At 39.6% G+C, this 20,258-nt stretch overlaps 1 protein-coding gene across 5 annotated transcripts in view; it reads left to right on the top strand.

Annotated features, from left to right (window-relative positions):
* HMGCLL1 (3-hydroxy-3-methylglutaryl-CoA lyase like 1) overlaps positions 1–20,258 on the top strand; it is a 123,357-nt gene that overhangs the window by 62,893 nt on the left and 40,206 nt on the right. For 4 of the 5 annotated variants that reach the window (XM_084754974.1, XM_084754978.1, XM_084754977.1 and 1 more), the window contains exons 4-7: positions 3,174–3,269; positions 4,669–4,817; positions 12,951–13,014; positions 16,406–16,594. In XM_084754974.1, the coding sequence (XP_084611100.1) occupies positions 3,174–3,269; positions 4,669–4,817; positions 12,951–13,014; positions 16,406–16,594 (498 nt within the window). Of the gene's footprint in view, positions 1–3,173; positions 3,270–4,668; positions 4,818–12,950; positions 13,015–16,405; positions 16,595–17,567; positions 17,879–20,258 lie in introns of those variants that run through there. The other variant, XM_084754975.1, reaches the window with a different exon arrangement.

Genomic DNA, 20,258 nt, shown 5'->3' with positions numbered 1-20,258 from the left:
TTGCAAAGTGGGTTGGCATTGGGCAAACTGGCACCCTTGGAAATTCTGCCTTCACTGTCTACTAAAGCAAACATCCCCAGCACCCCCATTATAGCCAACCCTCGGGTTTACAAGCTATAGCAATGCTTTCTATGGCAACGAGACCTTGCTTTGGTCATAGCCCGTTCCTCTTGATAAAGTCTGCTTGGCAGTGAGTTATTAAACCCAGTAACCCAGACTTAACCCTCTCGGCTGAAACTCTCCACAGGGCTGTAGGTTTAGTGTTAAGAACACAAAACTCTATTAATGGAACATGCTGAAAGCAATTTGCTCTACTATGTTAAAAATTTCCCGTGCTTCCATGCAACAGAAACAACAACACTGGCAACACTATTATCAATATACAAAAGCTTAATACGCTAATACACAGAGGGAACACAATTGCACAGGCACAGAAAGAAATTATACTGGGAGCTTTGAGACTTTTTGCCCCTACTTCAGAATGATGTTGGGAACATGATATTTTTAATATCGGAAGAACAGACAGGTGGTTATAAAGGCATTGACCCTAATAAACTAATGTATAACTGCTATGTTTATCTTCCTGGACTGGGAAATGTTACTAAAAAAAAAAAAAAAAAAAAAAAAAAAAAAAGACGACGACTTTCATTTCTCCCCCTCCAAGATGTGAGTGTTACAGTTTTTAACTCACGAATGCATTCCTGTAGCTGGTGTTTATCTTGTGATATAAAAAATGAACATTTGTACACATCAGTGAATTGTGATTAGCATCTTTTCTCTTCACAAGGTTAGAGGACAGGTAATTGTGGTGAAAGCTTTTGAGACACACGGACATTCCGCCCAACAGAGGGCACTATAAAGGTCCTTCGCATACAAAGGTAAAGTTGAACAAGGAAGGACAGGAAATTATACACCAGACCAAATTAGTTTTAAGGCTTCAGGACTTAAGTTTTGTGAGTATGGTGTCAGACCGTTTTAGCGTCGGCAGCCAAGCAGGGTATTGGGTAGGAAAAAAAAAAAAGGATGTTCAATTTTCCAGAGATTTCCTGTGTTTATTATTGTAAGGCTGTGATTTATTAAGAGTGTCTTACTTCTTCAAGCCGACCAAGGTTTCCTCTGTGCTACTGAGGCTAAGATAGATGAGGTCTGTGCTAGGCGTCTATGAATGGGACGTGGTTATAGGACCCGGGCTATACTGCTGTTCATAGCTGCCCTCAGCACTCTCACTCAGGATTGACAGGAAGCACTCAAGTCTCATTTTTTTTTCTCATTACCGAGTTTCCAAATGTTACCTTTAAGAGGAATTACTGCTCATATTGAGTTTTGAGTTATAAGGTCTGAAACCACATCACTTACGCGTTTGCACTAATCGATGGCATGTGTTGAAGCGCTCGCAGGCTCTCCTGTCTGCCTGTCTTTCCCGCTCACCCCCCTGCATGCAGAAAGTCACACTGGCAGACCTGGCCAGAGGAGATTCTAAACAACAGCTTCAAGCATTATTTACTTTTAGTCCAGTAATATCTGAATACTGTTCTGCATTGATGCTGGACCAAAGCAAATACTTCCAGATGCTGGTGAGCAGGGGAAAAGATTAAGTTAACATGGTAAAAGACTTACAGAACTAGATACAACTAGAGATACTATGACCATACTAAGAATAAACAAAACCTGCTGGCAAGGAGCTTCCTTCCTAGGTGTGTAAAACCAGAGGACTCTCTTCCACAAAAGCAATTATGATATCAGATTCTATTTAGGCAGGGCAACAAATGTCAATTTTTATGATGAAACAATTAAGTTACAGAAATGTAAACTTTAAAACTCTGACAAGCATCCATAAATTAAGTATGGTAGTATTTTAAAAAGCTGATATGAATGTTGGAGATTACTTCATAAAATGTATTTCTTCAGTGTTTGCTCATTAGTTGCCTTTTTTGCATGGCAATAGTTTTTTTTAAAAAATATTTTCTCAGTGCTAGAAGGCGATATGCAGCCTTGTTGGAGTAGGTGTGGCCTTGTTGGAGAAAGTGTGTAACTAGGAGTGGGCTTTGAGTTGTGTGCATGTGTGTATGGGTGTGTAAACAAAAGTTATATTTTCATTGTTTGCTTTTACTAATAAAAGCAGTATGTGATCATCTTACAAATAAGATGAATTGAGGATAAATAATTCCTTCTCCCTTCCACTCTCATTTGGGGGTAGTAGTTTGGGATTGTTCTCTGCTAACATCTAGTATCTGTTCCACTGCTTATGTTTATACACATGTTTATACCATAGTTTTAATATATTTTGGATTTGTATACTATTCACTTAGTTCTTAATATGGACAGTCTATTATGCGCATTACAGATGTGTATTTCAAAGCCTAACGGGACACATAGCCTGCTATCCATCTCAGGGGGAAATGATGGGGTTCATCTCTGTCCAGCGTCACAGAAGCACCCACATGTCTGACCGTGTAATCCTCATTATAGTACTTGTTAGCTTTTCTATGAGATCTTAGCATTAGATTATTGGATTAATCCATGGACTTTGTAGATTTGCTATCTTAATCCAAATTTGATTTTTAGTAGAATCATAAAATATGCTTTTGATAATGTGGTTTAATTTTTGTACCAAGAACTATTTACTTGTTTATTTAGCTCTTTATACATAAGAACATATAGCAGTCTTATAATGATATTATATAAAGCATGCCAATAGCTACTAACTGGACTATCCAAGTTAACCTGATAACATGAGCTATTAATTCCATATTTATTAAATGATTTTAATGGTGTCATAAAATTCATATTTTCTTAAACATTGTAAAATTTCATGCACTGAAAAGACAGTTAGGCATAAAGTTTTGTGTGACAACAAACACATTCTGTCATGAGTGTCTGATGCTACCAAATGACTGCAAGAAAACAAATATTGGTTATAAGAAAATGGCAGGAATCCTTGTCCTCTGTAGTCACTTGGGTCAACTGATATGTGAATCAGTAGGGTCATGCCTTGTTATAGTGCATGTATGATAGCAAGAACTACTTTTCCTTAACTACATCTGAACACCTCTCATGTCGGACATTAACCTGCAGAATATGTTATATATGTAACTGTAAGTTACATAGAAGGCTAGTAATATATTTGATACCTTGCTCAGTTCCATACTTACATGTATTTTTATGCATTTAAGATGGCTGATCACACTGAAGTGATGAGAGGCATTCTTCAGCATCCAGGAGTTCGCTATCCTGTACTCATCCCTAATCTTCAGGGTTTTCACCATGCCGTAAGTGTGCTGCTGTTTTCTCTAAAATTGCCTTTGTTGTTTTGAAGATCCTTGAAAGTGAAAATGCTGACATGTGCAATTCACCAGTCATCATACGTGATTACTCTGCTGATAACTAAAGCTGTTGCAGTACATATTATGTATGTCCATGAGTATTTTAAGTTCTGTGTTTGACTCTACGCAGCCTAAAGTTGAGATTGTTGGAGTCCATTCAACGTATTACCGGTTGGTGTATATGCTGTTGGAGCCATTTATCTTTTATTGGTATAGTTTTATAGCATTTTACAACAAACGAATATGGCTGTCATCAAATCTTCCCAGAGAAGAGAAGGTCTCCATCTTGACGAACATACCAAGGGGTAAACAGGAGTTTAACAATAGAATAAATGCTAGCTTGGGCATTCTGTGGGTTTGCAATCAGGCTTATTAACTGCCTGAGACTGGATGGCAAACAAGTTTGTTTGTGCTGCATTCATAAAAGGAGCCCCATGATAGTTACAGGAATTCTACAGATTACAAAAAATGCGAGTGGCGTTCTAATATTACTGGCAAAGAGTAGGTGTTTAATGAAAAGAAAGTTTATTTTGGAGGGTCAAAATTCACATTTGAACAAAACGAATGTCTTCTAAATGTCAGAAGAAAGATAATTTTCCCTCTTATTGTATTGACAGGCATTAATTGATAAGGGCACATAAAACCTGGTCATACAGTGAGTGAGACATTAACATGGGGTCTTGAAGAGGCATCTGAGAAATCTGGGAGGCTCGACAATTGAAAACACATTACTACAGACGCTGTGGGTGGTGTAAACACAACAAAGGGGAAAGGAAGCAGGTCGCGTTAACCCAGTCATCATCTTAGAGTTAAAGAGTAGCAATCGGACTTGCACCTTAGTCACCCGAGCCCATGGCTTTGGTAGGGAGGGTACAAAGCAACAGAAGCTAGTTAGGAAGTACAAGGGAAATTCGGAGGCAAAATGTGGAATTGGGAAAACATTTTCTCTTGGGAAATTCTCTGTTGGATCGTAGGAAGAAAAGAAAAAAAACAGAAGTAGTTTGTATTGTTCTCTTTTGGTAATTGGTTTCAAAATAATGTTCTCCATAAAAAGGAAGGCTTCAGTGGGGTATACGTGTTCTTTCCATAATTACAGTTCAAGTGCTTTGAGGATAAGATGATGAAAGGCAGAATTAGGACCATCACTGCTGTGTTTTATGCGTCTCATAATCTTAAGGATACTGCAGCTCGTGGAATTTTCTTGTTAACTCTGAAGTATTTTCCCATTCTGGCTCTCAGTTTTAGTGCGATGTGAGAGCGTAGGCCCGGCCTTAGCGCGGTCAACCTTCCGCTACAGCTCACGAGACTAAAACTTGTTAGCTTTGCTGTGAACTGTGTCTTCCAGGTCGCTGCTGGAGCCACAGAGATAGCGGTTTTTGGTGCTGCCTCTGAATCTTTCAGCAAGAAGAATATTAACTGCTCCATCGAAGAAAGTATGGGAAGATTTGAGGAGGTCATCAGCTCCGCGAGACACATGGGCATCCCAGTGAGAGGGTACTCATGAAATCCAGCTTGACTTCCTTTGGATCTATTTTCAGAGTTTTACACACACACACACACACACACACACACACACACACACACACACACACATTTACTGATATATGTATATATATAAATACATATATATCATAGCATTCGAACCATATTGTCTATAGTAATCACTATGTAATTATATTTCATTAACAATTACCATGTTTCTAGCCCATGGAATGTGGAATCTCATTGCTATTAGGAGATCTAGCATGCAAATGTGACATTAAGACTCGGCTATCCAGATGTAGTTATCTGCCGTGTAAGACTCACAGGTGCCAGTAAATTAGAGCTGTTTCTGTATCTGAGACGCCCCATTTCGCATAGAAACTGCACAGTTTGGATCCGCATCACCAGCTTCCATCACAGGAGATCCCATTAAGGCAACAGAGGAGGAAACCCTGTCAGAAGATCTAAAAGTCAGTTTTCTCGTTCAGGAGTTTACATGGAAGCCTGGGTTAAAATATCATGTAATGCCGTTTCTGAGTTCACTGTCTTGAGGCTCTTGCACTAGAGCCATGAACAAACCATTAGGAAACAGAGTAGAGGAGAGCAGAGACAGGAAGGAACAGCGGCGATTAACAAACAGTGTTGGACGGTGTTGGATGGAGGGACCAAAGGAAGGAGGAAAAGTCTGCACTTGGTTTTGCTGCTTCCGAGACCAGCAGTTACAGCATTTGAAACGGTTCATGTAAACTGAAAAAACAGGCAATAAATTCCTTGCTACTGAGGAAAGGCGGTAGCTTATATTTTTAAATAATTATATAAACATCCAGGTACAATGAGCATGCAATTCATGATGTAAGGGATTTAGATGTACCTTATAATTCTTTTTGTTGAGATGAGCAAAGTCGGTAGAGGCAGAATGAGTTAACAATGAATAAAAAGAGAGCATTGGCTCAGTGATTCCCAGTACTGGAAGTTAAAAAGTAATAGTACTATAAAGGCAATTAGCTGTAGACTTAGATTATGGTACGACATCTGTTTTCTTTTGAATTTTATCTTTTCACATTTTCTACCATAAAAATTTTTTTCTTAAATATTGAATTGTCTTTGGGGCTTAATAGATATTTTTCACATGAAAAACTTACAAAAAAATTAAAGCCAGAATAATACATGCCCCATTACCATAAAATAATAGCCTATTTATTTTAAGGTCAACTTATTAATTTTTATTTTAAAATTTAAATTTTATTTTAAGGACAAATTAGTCAAAATAGAAAGGAGAGGTATTCTATAAAGTTTCAAATTTAAAATATCAAAGTTTTTTTTCTTCTTTCTTACCTTTAAAAAAAGAAAAGGGTTATCAACACCTTGTAAAATGTGAAGACTATTTAGAACAATGGTTCTCAACCTGTGGGTCGTGATCCCTTTGTGGGTCAAGATCCCTTTGTGGGTCAAATGTCCTTTTCACAGGGGTTGCATATCAGATATTTACGCCATGATCCACAGCAGTAGCAAAATTATCACGTAGCAATGAAAATAATTTTGTGTTTGGTGGTCGACACTTCATGAGGAACTGCACTAAAGTGTTACAGCTTTAGGAAGGTTGAGAACCACTGATTTAGAGGAAACTAGTTCTCACAGGAAAGTTAAGGAAACTCACCACAAAAACCTCATCACTGAATATTGTATTGTAGGTTGCAATGTAGAAAAAATGCAGGCTACACAGCACACTTTTATTTATTTATTTTTTGTTTCAGTTTGAAGTTTATTTTTTGGATCTTCCAGAGGACTATCCAATTTTATAAATGTAATTTTTAGTATATGTAGTCCTTAATTGTTTGGGTACTCAATAAAATCTATTTTCTTTCCCAACTTTGCACTGAATTTACATAAGATTTTATTTTTATGGTTTATTTTGACACTTTATTCATACTTTGAGAATTACACACACACACACACACACACACACACACACACACACACACACACATGATATGTATTTTTTACATCATTCACCCTGTTCTCTTTCTAAACCCCTTGCCTCCTCCTCACCTCCGCATGCTTTTCCCAATGCCATGTCCTCTCGGTATAGCATGCTGTGGTACGTGCTTATAAGTACATATTATAAAATGAAAATTCCGGAGGCTCCACCTCTCAGGCAGGAACCTAAGAACTCTGCACACGGCTGCACAATGTGGCTGCCATTTTACCTCTAAATGAGCTACCTGCGGCATTTTTAAAACTAGGAGCCTAAATTATTTGTTTATTTTTAACATATTACAAAATGCAAGAATATATATCTGTGAATAACATCTGTCTCATTTCTTCTTGATTTTCCAAAAAAAAAAAAAAAAAAGAAAATGAAATAATAAACTGAGTAAGGCAAATTATTAATTAAATTAGTATAAAATGCATAGATTTTATTTAGTTACAGCAAACAAGGAGGATTATGAGATATAATGTTGTATTTAACAAATAATTTGTTTATACAGTATGACTAACGTTTACAACTAATTAGGAGGAGGTTAGCCATAGGATTTTCCTCCAGTCACGTCTTGATTTACCTTTTTACTCGTCAACCCAAACCAATCTAAACCAAGTCTGTTTTGTTTGCCAAATGCATTGCATCACAGATTTTAGTGATCTATTTCTTTAGTGGAAGACTCACTGTAAAGGAAGGTCTTCCAGTGTACAACTATTTTTCAATTGGTTGCTCAGTTCTGTTGTGCTTGCGCCACTCCAGAAGAGCAACCTTCCCAACTGCCAACAAAGGGAGGGCGGTCACCCCCGACTTCCCCTTCAAGGGATGATTTATAGCCCAACACATTTATTCAAAACGTTCAGCCTTCCACCTGAATTAGCCAATCCATCTATCTAAATCATGCTGCACAGTTTGTGTGTCCCGTCCTCGCTGCCTGAGGCCAGATGCCACATGGATTACGGTCCGGACCTTGAAGAGGAAGGCAGCCTTATTGCGGAGGGGTAATGAGTCTGTGTATCCGGAGCTCTGCCTTTAGGTGCGCAGCGAGGAGCAGGCAGGGCTGCTCCTATCAAATGGCTCCCACCACTGGGAAGTGTCCCTCGGGGGAACTCATTTGTGGATACATCCTTATCTTCATATTAGCAGAAGCCGCCAGAAAGTTACTTTCTGACTTCCACCATTAAACTCAGGCCTAGATTCGGGGCTGCAAGAAAACGTCAAGTCAAATAATTAGTTACCAAAATATGCTACCTAAAACTAAAACTCAGACATCTGCTAAGCTGTTTTCTGATATGTAGAGTGTTCACGTGGAGGTCTCTATTTTCCGTTAAGTGTGTGTAACCTAACACCACGGTGAAACAGGAAGCTGAGGCTGAGGTTGAGTGATGGTCAGTTTATCTATTCCATTGATTTCTTGGGGGCGTGGGGGCTTGTTTTTGGATACAAGGTCTTGCTGTATAGTTCTAAATTACTCTGTCTGTCCTACATTACTTAGGCTGACCTCAAACTTGTGGCATTCCGCCTAGCTCAGCACCTGCCCCCCACCAAAGCCCCCGTCCCCAAATCCTGAGATTCTAGGAATGTATTATCATGCTTTAGTTTTGGTTTGGGTTTTTGTTTAGAACTTTTTTTTTTTTACCTTTTTACTGAAAATAGATGTTTTTTGTCCCATATAATATACACTGATTATGTTCTCCCTTCTCTCTACCCATCTTCCCTCCATCCAGATCCACCCCCACCTCCAGTCAATCTCTCATTAGAAAACAGAGAGGCTTCTAGGGGATAATAATAAAATAAAATAAAATAAAGATAAAACCGAAACTTGCACATCAGAATAAGAAACAAACAAACAGAAGGGAAAAAGGAAAAGGAAAAGCACAAGAAACATACGTAGACACAGAGACCCACTTGTTTGCACACTCAGGCATCCCATAAAGACGTTAAGCTGGAAGCCATAATGTCTAGCCAGAGGCCCTGTCCAGGCCCTGTTCATGTTGCCCTAGTCTCTATTAGTCCATACGTGCACTGATCATGTTGTTTAGAGGCCCTGTTTCCTTGGAGTCCTCCGCCCCTTCTGGCTCTTACACTCTTCGCTTCTTCTTCTGCAAGGTCCCCTGAGCCCCGAGGGGAGGGATTTGATGGAGGTAGTCCCATTTAGGATTAAGTGTTCCAAACTCTCTCTTTGTGAAATGTTCCCATCTGCTGCAGGAGAAAGCGTCTCCGATGATGGCTGAACAAGGCACACGGATCTATGAGCACAGCAGAATATTGTCATTTTATTGCTAGGCTCTTTTAGTAGAACAGTAGGATTTGATTTTTACCCTTGGTCCCTGGGATTTCTAGTCTCAGGTCCCATCTCACGTACTTGGCCTTATAAGTCAAAGCAGATGTTGGTTGGTTACTCCCCAAAACTTTGTGACATCATTGCGCTAGACTATCATGTAGGCAGGACCCCATGATAGATCCAAGGGTTTTTACCTGGGTTGGTGTTTACATGTCTCCTTTGGTAGCATGCACAGTACCTTCCTATAACAAAGCCGGTAGCACACAGGGATGAAGGCTCTATGTTGGTGAAGGCTAAACTTCCCCATGTTCAGTGAGTTGTGTAGATGTTGTCTTCAGCATAGGGCCTTGCTGCCAGTTTGTCGAGAGCTACCTATAGTGTTGGCAATAGCCCGGGTTGTTTGTGGGTTCTCGTGAGACAACCCCTTTCTCCAAGAACTCAATTAGATGTGACCCAGTCCGTATACAGAAAGATTGATTTGGTGACGAGATGTTCAATTTAGGCTGTGTCTTCCCTCTTATTTGGTGTCTTCATTTAGATCTCTCTCTCTCTCTCTCTCTCTCTCTCTCTCTCTCACACACACACACACACACACACACATATACTACTACTGCTACTGTAGCATATTTCCATACTATCCCTCAAATGGTCCTTAATTGCCCTGGCCTGCGGGGTTCGACTAAAACTCGGGAGGAAGGTCACCTGTTGAAAAATGCAAGACACAGAAGAAGGAGAGCAAAGCTGATTGATCAAACTCTCAAACTTTATTAGTCAGACAGCAGCTTTTATAAGTCAGAAGGCAGGGAAGCATATTACTATAGCAACCCAGCTGCAGGCTTTTCTCAAAACAGGGAATTCCAGGCAGGGTCATAATGTCCTGCCACACAGGGTGTCTGGCTCCCTCTTTGTCTAGTCTAACTGCTAAACCATAACAGGGCTGCTCCATCTCTAGCTGTCTTTAGTCTAACTGCTGACCCACAACAAGGTCAGCTAGTTTCTGGTGAAAGGCAAGCTCTAGGAAAGACAGAGACTTAAAGGTACAGGCTCTGACAAAGATGGCTGAACATTGGCCCTATGGTCTATCGTCCCCAACACTTAATTTTTGTTGTCTCTCCCCATATTCTCTCTCTTGTCTCCCTCTTTGCTCTCCTTTGCACTTGATCCTTCTGTTCCCAACCCTTCCATCCAACCATAGCTATTTACTCTAGTTCCCTTTGTAGGGAGATCTCTCTCCCCGTAGTCCCTTACCCTATACCTAACCTCAGTGGCTCTACATACTGTATCTTGCTTGTCATTGACTTAACACTAACATCCTCATATAAGAGAGCACGTACCAGACTTGTCTTTCAGGTATGTATGTAATCAACCTACTCAGGATGATTTTTTTTTCCCCATTCTCTCTGTTCACTTGAAAATTTCATGATTTGAATTTTTAATGACTGAGTAAATTTTTGCTACTGCATTGTGTAAATGTACCACATTTTCATTATGCATTCTTCTGTTGATGGATATTTGTTTTCTAGTTCTGCTATTATGACTACAGCAAGAAAGCACATTTTAGGCAAGCATCCTTGCAATAGCATGAGACATCTTTTGGGTATATACCCAAGAGTGGTGTAGCTGCATCTTGAGGCAGATCGGTTTCCATCTTCCTGATGACTTAACACTAATTTCCATAGTGACAGCTCCGCCAGCAATAGATGAGTGGTCCCTTTACTCTGCATCCCCACCTGCACGAGCTGCTGTTTTATTGATCTTAGCCATTCTCAGTGGTATACAGCAGGAACCTTACAGAAGATGGCGAGGAAAGATAGAGGGAATCAGTGAGGATGGAGGAGACCAAGAGAACGTGGCCCACCAAATCAACTAAGCGGGCATAGTACGGGGTCATAGAGACTGAAACTGCAAGCAAGGGGGTCTGCATGAGTCTGCACCAGGTCCTCTGCATGCACGGTATGCACGTGGTGTTTCCGTGGGACTCCTACCGTGGGTGAGGGTGTGTCCTGGCCCCTTTGCCTGGAGAGGGTGTGCCCCTGACCCCTTTGCCTGTTCTCGGGACTCTTCTTCTCCCGTTGCCTTGTCTAGACTCATAATGGCAGATTCTGCCTTGTCTTATTGTACCATGCTTTGTCGTGTTTGGCTGTTGTCTCTTGAAGGCCTGCTCTTTCCTGAAGAGGGAATCGAGGGAGGTGGATCTGGGAGAAAGGGGAGGGATTGGGGGGAGCTGAGAGGAGTGGAGGGAAGAGAAACCGTGGTAGGGATGTATTGCATGAGAGAACAATCTACTTCCAATTTTTTAAAAAATGAAATTTCAAATTAGTTTTGATTCATTTCCCTGGTGGCTAAGGATGATGGCCATTTCTTTACGTGTTTCCCAGCCATTTGAATTTCCTATTTTGAGAATTCTGTTTTGATCTGTACTCCTCATCTAATTAGGTTGTTTTCTTAATATCTATTTAAAATTATATATATATATATATATATATATATATATATATATATATATATATATATATATATGAGGCTTACAGACTGAAGCACCAACCAAGGACCATACAGAGACTGCAGCTCAGGCTTCATGTGGGTCCCCTAGTAAGGGGAGTGGGGCTGTCTCTGACATAGACTCGGTTGCATGCTTTTCTGATCACTTCCCCTGGCATGGTAGACCCCATCATGTCAGCTTAATAAGTTCCTGTGGGTTTACGTTGACAACGGACTCCTACTCTCATTGGGGACTCCAGGAATAGATGGAAGATCTATCCGGAGATCTGAGTCTTGTACCTGCTCCACAGAATCTTTCTTATCCCAGACCCAGAACGGCAGCTCCAGCCTCACTTTCCATCATCATCCCTCTCTCCCCATGTGGCTTTCTTCACTCCTGACACCAGACATGTGATGCATTCTGTTTTCATTTAAAATTTTATTCGTTTGGTTTTTTTCAAGACAAGGTTTCTCTGTGTGGCCCTGGCTGTTCTAGAATTCACTCTATAGATCAGGCTGGCCTTGAACTCACAGAGAGATCCTCAGCCTGCCTCCACCCCCTGAGTGCTGGGATTACAGGTATGAGCCACCACTACCTAGTTCGATGAAGTGGGAGTGGAGATAAACTGAAAATGATTTAAGTAGGATTGTCATAAAGCTTGATAATTTAATATGGAGGAGGATCATCTTCTTTAAGTGGAAGTGAATTGCTGAGGAAGTCTTATAGAATCTCTCTTCACCGAGAACCTTTAAGCCCATTAGAAACTCCTCTATTGGAGCAAGTTGGATACACCCATGGGAGAACTGAGATGAATTCTGAGGTCCTGGCTAGTTCTTGGGGCGGGAAATGAATCATGGCCGTGTCTTATTTGTAGCCGGAACGTCTAGATAAATGTACGGAGAGAAACTCCATTTTGCATGCCAAATCTAATTCCAAGCTCTTGGTTATTTAAATATTAAATTTATAACCTTTTTATACAGTTCCTCATGTTGTAGTGACCCCAAACCACAAAATATTTTCACTGCTACTTCATAACTATAATTTTGCTACTGTTATGAATTGTAACATAAATGTCTGATATGTTGGATGGTCTTAGGTGACCCCTATAAAAGGTTTGTTGAACCCCCAAAGGGTTGAGAACTACATCTGTATTATAGTATAAACAGGCTCATATAAGTTCTTTAGTCACTATCATGATCAAATAATATTATCAAATTATATGTTTTTGGTAGAGTAAAAGATTGAATCATCTTTAAATTTTCCTAAATAATTTGTCTTTAGGTGAAGGATAAAGTGAAGGTGAAAAATGATTTTGCCTCATGTACTTTTTTGTTATTAATTTTTAAATTGGAAACTTGTCAATGAGGGACAGATCATATTGCTCTGTGTTTTTCAATGTAGGTATGTGTCCTGTGCCCTGGGCTGCCCATATGAAGGAAGCATCACACCACAAAAAGTCACAGAAGTAAGATCCACTTCCAATCTTTATGGCTACCGGTAACACATGAGTATTATTTATAAATTTAGACACTTTTCTTTATTAATTATTGAATTCCAATAGCAGAGACTAAAAAGAAATACAACTGGGAAATTTTCACTGAAGATGTATTTCTTAACTAGTTCATTTCATTTTAATATAGATCTGTTGGCTATACTTTACCAAAGGTGGGTGAGTCTTATAATTTAGATGTTTAAAGGCAAAGAATAAAAGCGTCTTTCTGGCCCTTGCACATGTCTTTAACCAAAAGGATGCTCTTGTGGAAGAGGATAGTAGACTTTAGGGGGCTTCTCTGCTCTGGCTAATTTCCAAATAATCAAGACAGAGACCATGGATTTATAAAATCCTTAAAGCACAGTAACTGAGCAGGTACCAGCCCTCTAAGCTAAATTACTATTTCCCAGAACACACCCCATATTGCTTGCCTTAATAGTTCCTGTCTGATCTGCTCCTGTTCCATCACTCTTTCCTCTTGGCTGCTTGCTTATGGACCATACTGCTCCATGGCAACTTCCTCCTTGGCTTTCTGTACTCCTGGCATAACTTCGCTTCCTTTCCCTCTCTTCCTGTCTTTGTGGTCCCTCCTGAGACCTCCAGCCAGGGAACTTAAGCTCCACTCACCTCTTTCTGCCCAGTCACAGGATTCAGCAACTTTATTAACCAATAAACTGTAAATAAAGTAGAGCCAGGTTTACACAACCAAGACAGGTGTATGGAGACAGATGTGTCTGAGAATGTGCTCATTTGGGTGGGAACCAGACCTTGGGGGCCAATAATTAGCATTAGAATACACAGCACCAGACTAACACCCAACAGAATGCTTCTCCATCACAACGCCAGACATTTTTCGCACACATGTAGGCGGCTCTTACTCCTTTATCCCTTAGTACTGATGTCAGAGTATGCACTTAAGTTTTTCTGTTAATTTTTGAACTTCATTACTATGGTAAATTATTTTTATGCCATCAGAAGTTTATGACAATGGATTGTAGTCATTAAAAATATGTTTACTGGATTATTGAATCTGCTTACTATTTCTCTTTTTTTCCTTTACCATTAATTCCTCCAAACGAATACCAAATACTCTGCTTTGGGGGCTTAGTTTAGCAACTTATTTGTAGATATATATTAATGTAAATTTTTGCTAAGGTTGTAAATTTTCACAAATTTTGTTATACAACACTGAAACAGTAAATGTGACATTACTGGAAAATCCAAAGTTATGTAAATTAAACTTTCAGTTCAGCTGAAATAATTCCTCCTTTGTGCAGGCATCTGAAGTTCTAAAGCTTCCTGGAGAATTTTCCCGTGAAGGCTATCTCATTATCTATCACACTGAAAGGTCCTTGCTCAGAGACACAAACTAGGAACCGATGAAGCTTAGGTTTTATATTGCTTTACTTACATCCAAGACTCCACTAGGAATCTGCGCAGACTGATTGATATATATATCAATATATTTTTTTTTTTTAAAGAATATTTCCAAATGGTTTGACTTTGGGCCTCACACGTCTTGCTGAAGCTTCTTGCAGACACCAGGCTGTTTATCTTCCTTTTGCAGTGTTTTAGCAAGGAAGACCTGCTCCCTCCCTCCCTCCCTCCCTCCCTCCCTCCCTCCCTCCCTCCCTCCCCCCTCCCCCCCTTCCCTTCCTTTTCCTCCCCCTCTATCCCCACTTTACATTAGACTGACAGGGTGCTGCTGAAGCCTTGCAGACAGATTAGAAGTATTAAAACTTCATGGTCAGCAGCCACGCTGCTGAGTCCTTTGTGCTAGCCTAATACATTTTGTGAATTTCTTCTTTTCCTTCTGAAATGACTGTTCAAAACTGTGATTACTTTTGCAGACTCTTGTCCTTTTCACAGGTTATGGCCCTGATCGTTGCTTGCTTGTGGCACTCACTTGTACCTTTGACTTTCTCCCTACTCTGGAATGCTCTCTGCCTTTCACACTTTAGTGGCTTAGAACTCAGTAACCTTTGTATGTGTATGCTTTCTCAAGCCTGTTTCAGACCCTTCTCTCTCACCCTTTTCAAGCTTACTTTATCTCAAGGAACTTACACCCCTCCCCCTGCTTGACAGCTCTAGGCCAGTGGCCAGTGGCTTTTAGTACATAATGTAGAACTTGTTTCTTTGTCCAACGTCTTATATTAGCTGGATTTGTTCGTATCTCAGTGATACTGGCAAAATTTGCTCCTTGTTTGTGTCCAAGATCACAACAGCCATGTATGTCAAGATTTGCTTTCTCATTAATCTCATCACCTAACACAGTGCCTGGATCAAGGTGGCCTTGGAGAAGTGCAAGGTGAATGAAAACAATTAATGAAAACATGCTTACTTATTATATCTTTGCAGCCAAACGTGCCATTAACATTGTCGTGATTACTGTACATTTGAAAACAAACTGTCAGTTGGCCTTGGTAGTGCATGCCTGTAATCCCAACACTTGGGGAGGCAGAAGGAGCCCGATCTCTGTGAGTTCTAGGACAGCCTGGTTTACAAAGCAAGTGTAGGACAGCCAAGGCTAGGCAGCCAAACCGTGTCTCAAGAAATAGATAAGTAAAAATTAAAAAAAAGAAAGAAAGAAGAGAAGAGAAAACAAACTATCATGGCTCCAGAAAGCATCTAGAAAGGACGATTAGGTCATTTTGTTGTTTAGAGTCCGCAAATTAGTAACTGAAGCACCAGTAGGTTAACCTCATGATCAGCCCCATCGGTTCTAGTAGAGAGCTGATACTCAAATCCATACTTGTCTGATTCTAGAACCCCTGTCAAAATATAATGCTGTCCTCGCACCGGCCACGTTCCTCTCCCATTTAGCGCTGGTCACTAAGCTTGAAGAGAACTTCACATTCACCTTGCCGAAGAATCCCTTCACTCCCAAGATAGAAAATCTAAGCTAGTCATGTCAAGCAGTTCTTCCATTGGCTTAAGCCCCTTAGTGACAGAGGTGAAATCACTGCTGATGTCTCCCGGCCTCTGATCTAACACCCAGAGAAACACTGTTTGCAAAGTAGACCTCGAGGGCTTCCGTCGAGTGAGAGTTGGGAACCGTTCACCTCATCTCGGTGAAATTACAGCCTGAGCTCAAACAGGTGGATAGATGGGTGGGTATATATGACATAGGTAGGACTCTAAGGCAAACGCGAACAGACACGGTAGTAACGGTAATTTCACCCAAAATGTTAATACGGGGGCCTTGAAATTTAATGAGATCAAAAGAGGACTCGGAAAGTAGGCGTTTTCCACAGAGAAACTCGTCATAGTTGTAAATGTTAAGTCCAGATGCCGATTACTGAAGAATCATAGGGTTGGTGGCTTCTAATTTTCACTGTCTTACGAGCAGTTTGCTTTTCAACAGGTTTCAAAGAGATTGTATGGCATGGGCTGCTATGAGATCTCTTTGGGGGACACAACTGGAGTGGGCACTCCGGGCAGCATGAAGCTGATGTTGGAAAGTGTCATGAAAGAAATCCCTCCAGGGGCCCTTGCTGTTCACTGCCATGACACATACGGACAAGCCCTCGCAAATATCCTAACAGCTCTTCAGGTATTTGTATTCTCAGGGTGCTTTGCTGTAGCTGTGTACAGTTATTTGCGACATGAGCGTGTTAAGAGTTTTAGTGAGGTGAATGTGTTAAATTGCTTAAGCCATACGTAGTATTCAGTTTAGGTTGAGATTCTATGAATGTGATGTTGAGACTTAGCATACACACATGAAATATTTATAAATGGAGGTCTCATTACTGTTTGCATTGTTTGGTCAAGGTATTGGTCTTTTGTTTTGTTGAATGTATCAGTTCTATTTTATCTGTGCCTTCTAATTTCAATGCCTATATACTGCAACCATAAAACTTAACAGAATTGAATATTATGATACATTGACAAGTAAAGGCACAAAACAGTGGCATGTGCTATTGGAATCATGAAACGAATGATCTTTTATTGGGTTGGTTGCTCGGTGATGGATATATGTGGAGTAGGAATTTAGACTATTTTATTAAAATAATTTTAATGCTTGCAACTTCACTTTGTGTGTGTGCATGCACACTGAGAAATGACCCTCAGGCCTTTCATGTGCTAGGCAAGCACTCTACCATGGAGCCCACAACTTCACTTTAAAGAGAACCTCTGTTTATTTTAATCAAATAGACTCCATTATATGGTAAAAGAAAGAGATCTAAAATGTGAGAGTACTAAGAGTTGCTAAGTTGTATCCTACTCTAAGTGTATTTAGCTAAAGAATAAATTTAAATAATTTTATTTTAAAAATTTCATATCAAAATAGATTCATTTGATAATGGCTAAAACTTTGATAGTTAAAACTTTGCAGTTTTTAAAATAAGACCAAAGGCCAGTTTGTAAGACTTAATGTTACATTTCCAAACTCTACAATGTTGGCAGAAGTTTATAAATGTGTAGAAAGAGCTTATTTTGACTTGTGATATATATGTGAGAAGAAAAAAGTTTATCTTGTGATGTTTTGGGGTATGGGAACTTGAAAGTTTTTCCTTCCTAGGTAGTCTAGATTCAAGGACAACGGGAACTGCTCATGGCTTCAGGGTTCTGTGACAAGACTCACCTTTTCCTACTAGGTGTTCCTCGGCACATTCCCAAGGTTCTCCATCAATCGTGATTTTTTACTCTTTATTTCTATGTTTTCACACTATGAGTAGTAGCTTGTTTATATACTATGCTTATTATTCTATGCATGGTAGCTTAGTTATTGGGGATGAATAACATGGTAGCTTAGTTATTAGGGATGAGACCTTATATTATAAGGTCTCAGTATGCAGACAAAATATCTCTAGTCTCTGCCTACCAATACTGCCTGTTCAGGTACTAAATATTTTTTAACACCTATTATGATTTTAATTGTTAAGGAAATCATATATGAGAAAGTATAGTCATATACTATATAATAATATTTATTATATTTATATTAAACACTAATAACATTTAAGTAGACAATAATCTACACAGTAGTAAATTCACAAGATAACATTAGTGTTGAAAAACTCTCCAGGGATCTGGCAGCTGTTGTGATCTCCTAATGTGGCACATTAGCCATGTGCTATGATGCTGCTGTTAGCAAAGGTATGTGGCTCACTATATGAAAATACACCACAAAAGTCATCTCTAGTACTTACAACTACATTGTAGAGTTGTGTATGTAATTGTATAAATATAGTATGGACAACTATAGTAAGAAAATATTTTTGTTTTATACATTTCATACCCTCCCTTTCTCTCTCCCTCTCTCCTCCCCCGCCCCCTTCTTGTTTTCTTGTGTGTGCTTGATGCTGGCTATGAAACTAGGGGCCTTCTCGTAGATGCTAGGCCAGTGTTCTAATATGGAGCTGTAACCCCAGCCCTGCTGTAGTTTTTAGTTTTATTTCTTCTGCTTATTAAAAAAACACACACACACACACACTGAGAACAAGTGCAGTGTTATGCTTGCCACAACCTCATATAATTCACTGTACTGAATCAAGAGGCCATGCAGAGTGATCCGCTCTGGGTTTGCATAAGAACATTGTATGATGCACAATGATGCACCATAACTACCATGTATGTCTCCTGTACTGGGGAACACTGTACAAGCTCAGAGCCAAGCAAGGGGGGGCACATGAAAAAAAAAAAAGCTGTATGTGGCCAGGACTACGTGAAAGGCCACACTCTCAATTAAAGAATAAACAACAACAAATTTTCTTTCATACAAGGTAGATAATCATTCTTATTTTACATGACATTGACTATAAATGGAAAATAAATAGAAAGCCTCTCTTTATATATCATAAAAATTTGTATTTCAAAGCACTTGTGTGAGTTTAGAGTTTGGCTTTACAGTAAATTTGAAAGACAAACCAGATGAATTACTTTGAGATAGTGGTGGGTCAGTGGGGCCCTTCATTTCCAATAATATGTCTATTCTGAAGTAATGCTTTTTCTTTTTAAGCTGAGCTCATGGCAATTAGTGTGTGTGTGTGTGTGTGTGTGTGTGTGTGTGTGTGTGTGTGTGTGTATTAGGGAAGACGTGTATAGTATAGTCTGCAGAAGTTAGGAAAACTTCTGTAGCTAGTAAAAACCCTAAGAGTATGTGATTATATTTTCTGTTGTATCCTTTCCAATTTATACAAGCTTTATGTAAAATATGGGAGAAGAAGGTAGGCAAGAGGGAGGTGGATGGTCTGGGAAAGCAGTGGAATTCTTCCAGCTCCATCCTATCTGAGGGCTGCAATTATAGCCTCAGTGTAAACACATGGATAAAAAGTGTCACAAGCAGAGGTGAACAAAGGAAACTAATGTTTCGAAATTATAGAGGTTTCCTTCTTTGTGTGTGTTTGTGCGCCATTTCTGCCTTCGGTTGCATACAGTTTGATAAGATACTTACAACCGAAGGAAGACAGATACACGCTCACTTTCTGGAAACTATACATAATTCAGACAATCTTTAAGTCTTTTATGACTTTATGTTCGCTGAAGACAGCTGGGTATGATATTGGAAAGTCACTGTCGCCACATGTGGGTGCTGGTCTCTAAAGGTCCTGGATGAAGAGAAACCTGTCAGAGACCACTTCTAATCCCACTTTTTAAAATAGATGTGGCAGTAACGACAATAAAACAAGCCTGGTTAAATTTAGATAACAAGAAACAAATATCTTGGAAAAATCTTAATGTTTTCAGTGTAGGGGAAATGAGAGGGTCCACTTCATTAGGAGCATGGCTAACCTTGGCTTCAGGAAGCAGTGGCCAAACTTCATTTTAATGGGATCTTTGAAGTGGTTTGTAGCAAAATTTGCAGTGGGTGTAGAGTGGATATCATTTGCTTTCATTTAGGGGTGGAGGAACAGTTTGCTGTGTTCCAAACTAGAGGTTACAATTAAGGCAAGGAGACATACAGTAAGTAGAAACTTGGCCACAGAAGTAGGAAATAAATGCGAGCTATAAACGGACTGTCCTCCTCAGTCTGGAAAGCACATCTAGCCAACTAGTAGAGGAATATTTCTTAGATTTTCAGGTTTTATTATGTTTTTTTTAAATTCATTAAACACATAACTCATGGGGCCACACGGCCATGTGGACATAATAATTCATAATTATCAGATAATTTTAATGTAAAGAAAATATTCTGATTATAGATATAAGAGCAGGATATTTATAACTACCCAAAAGCAATAGAACAAGCAAATGAAGTGATAAAATGTGCAACA

Source organism: Acomys minous (assembly GCF_964271855.1).
Source record: "Acomys minous genome assembly, chromosome: 13".
Lineage (NCBI taxonomy): Eukaryota > Metazoa > Chordata > Mammalia > Rodentia > Muridae > Acomys > Acomys minous.
Note: the sequence above shows the minus strand (reverse complement) of the source record. Positions and strands in the feature narration are given on the sequence as shown.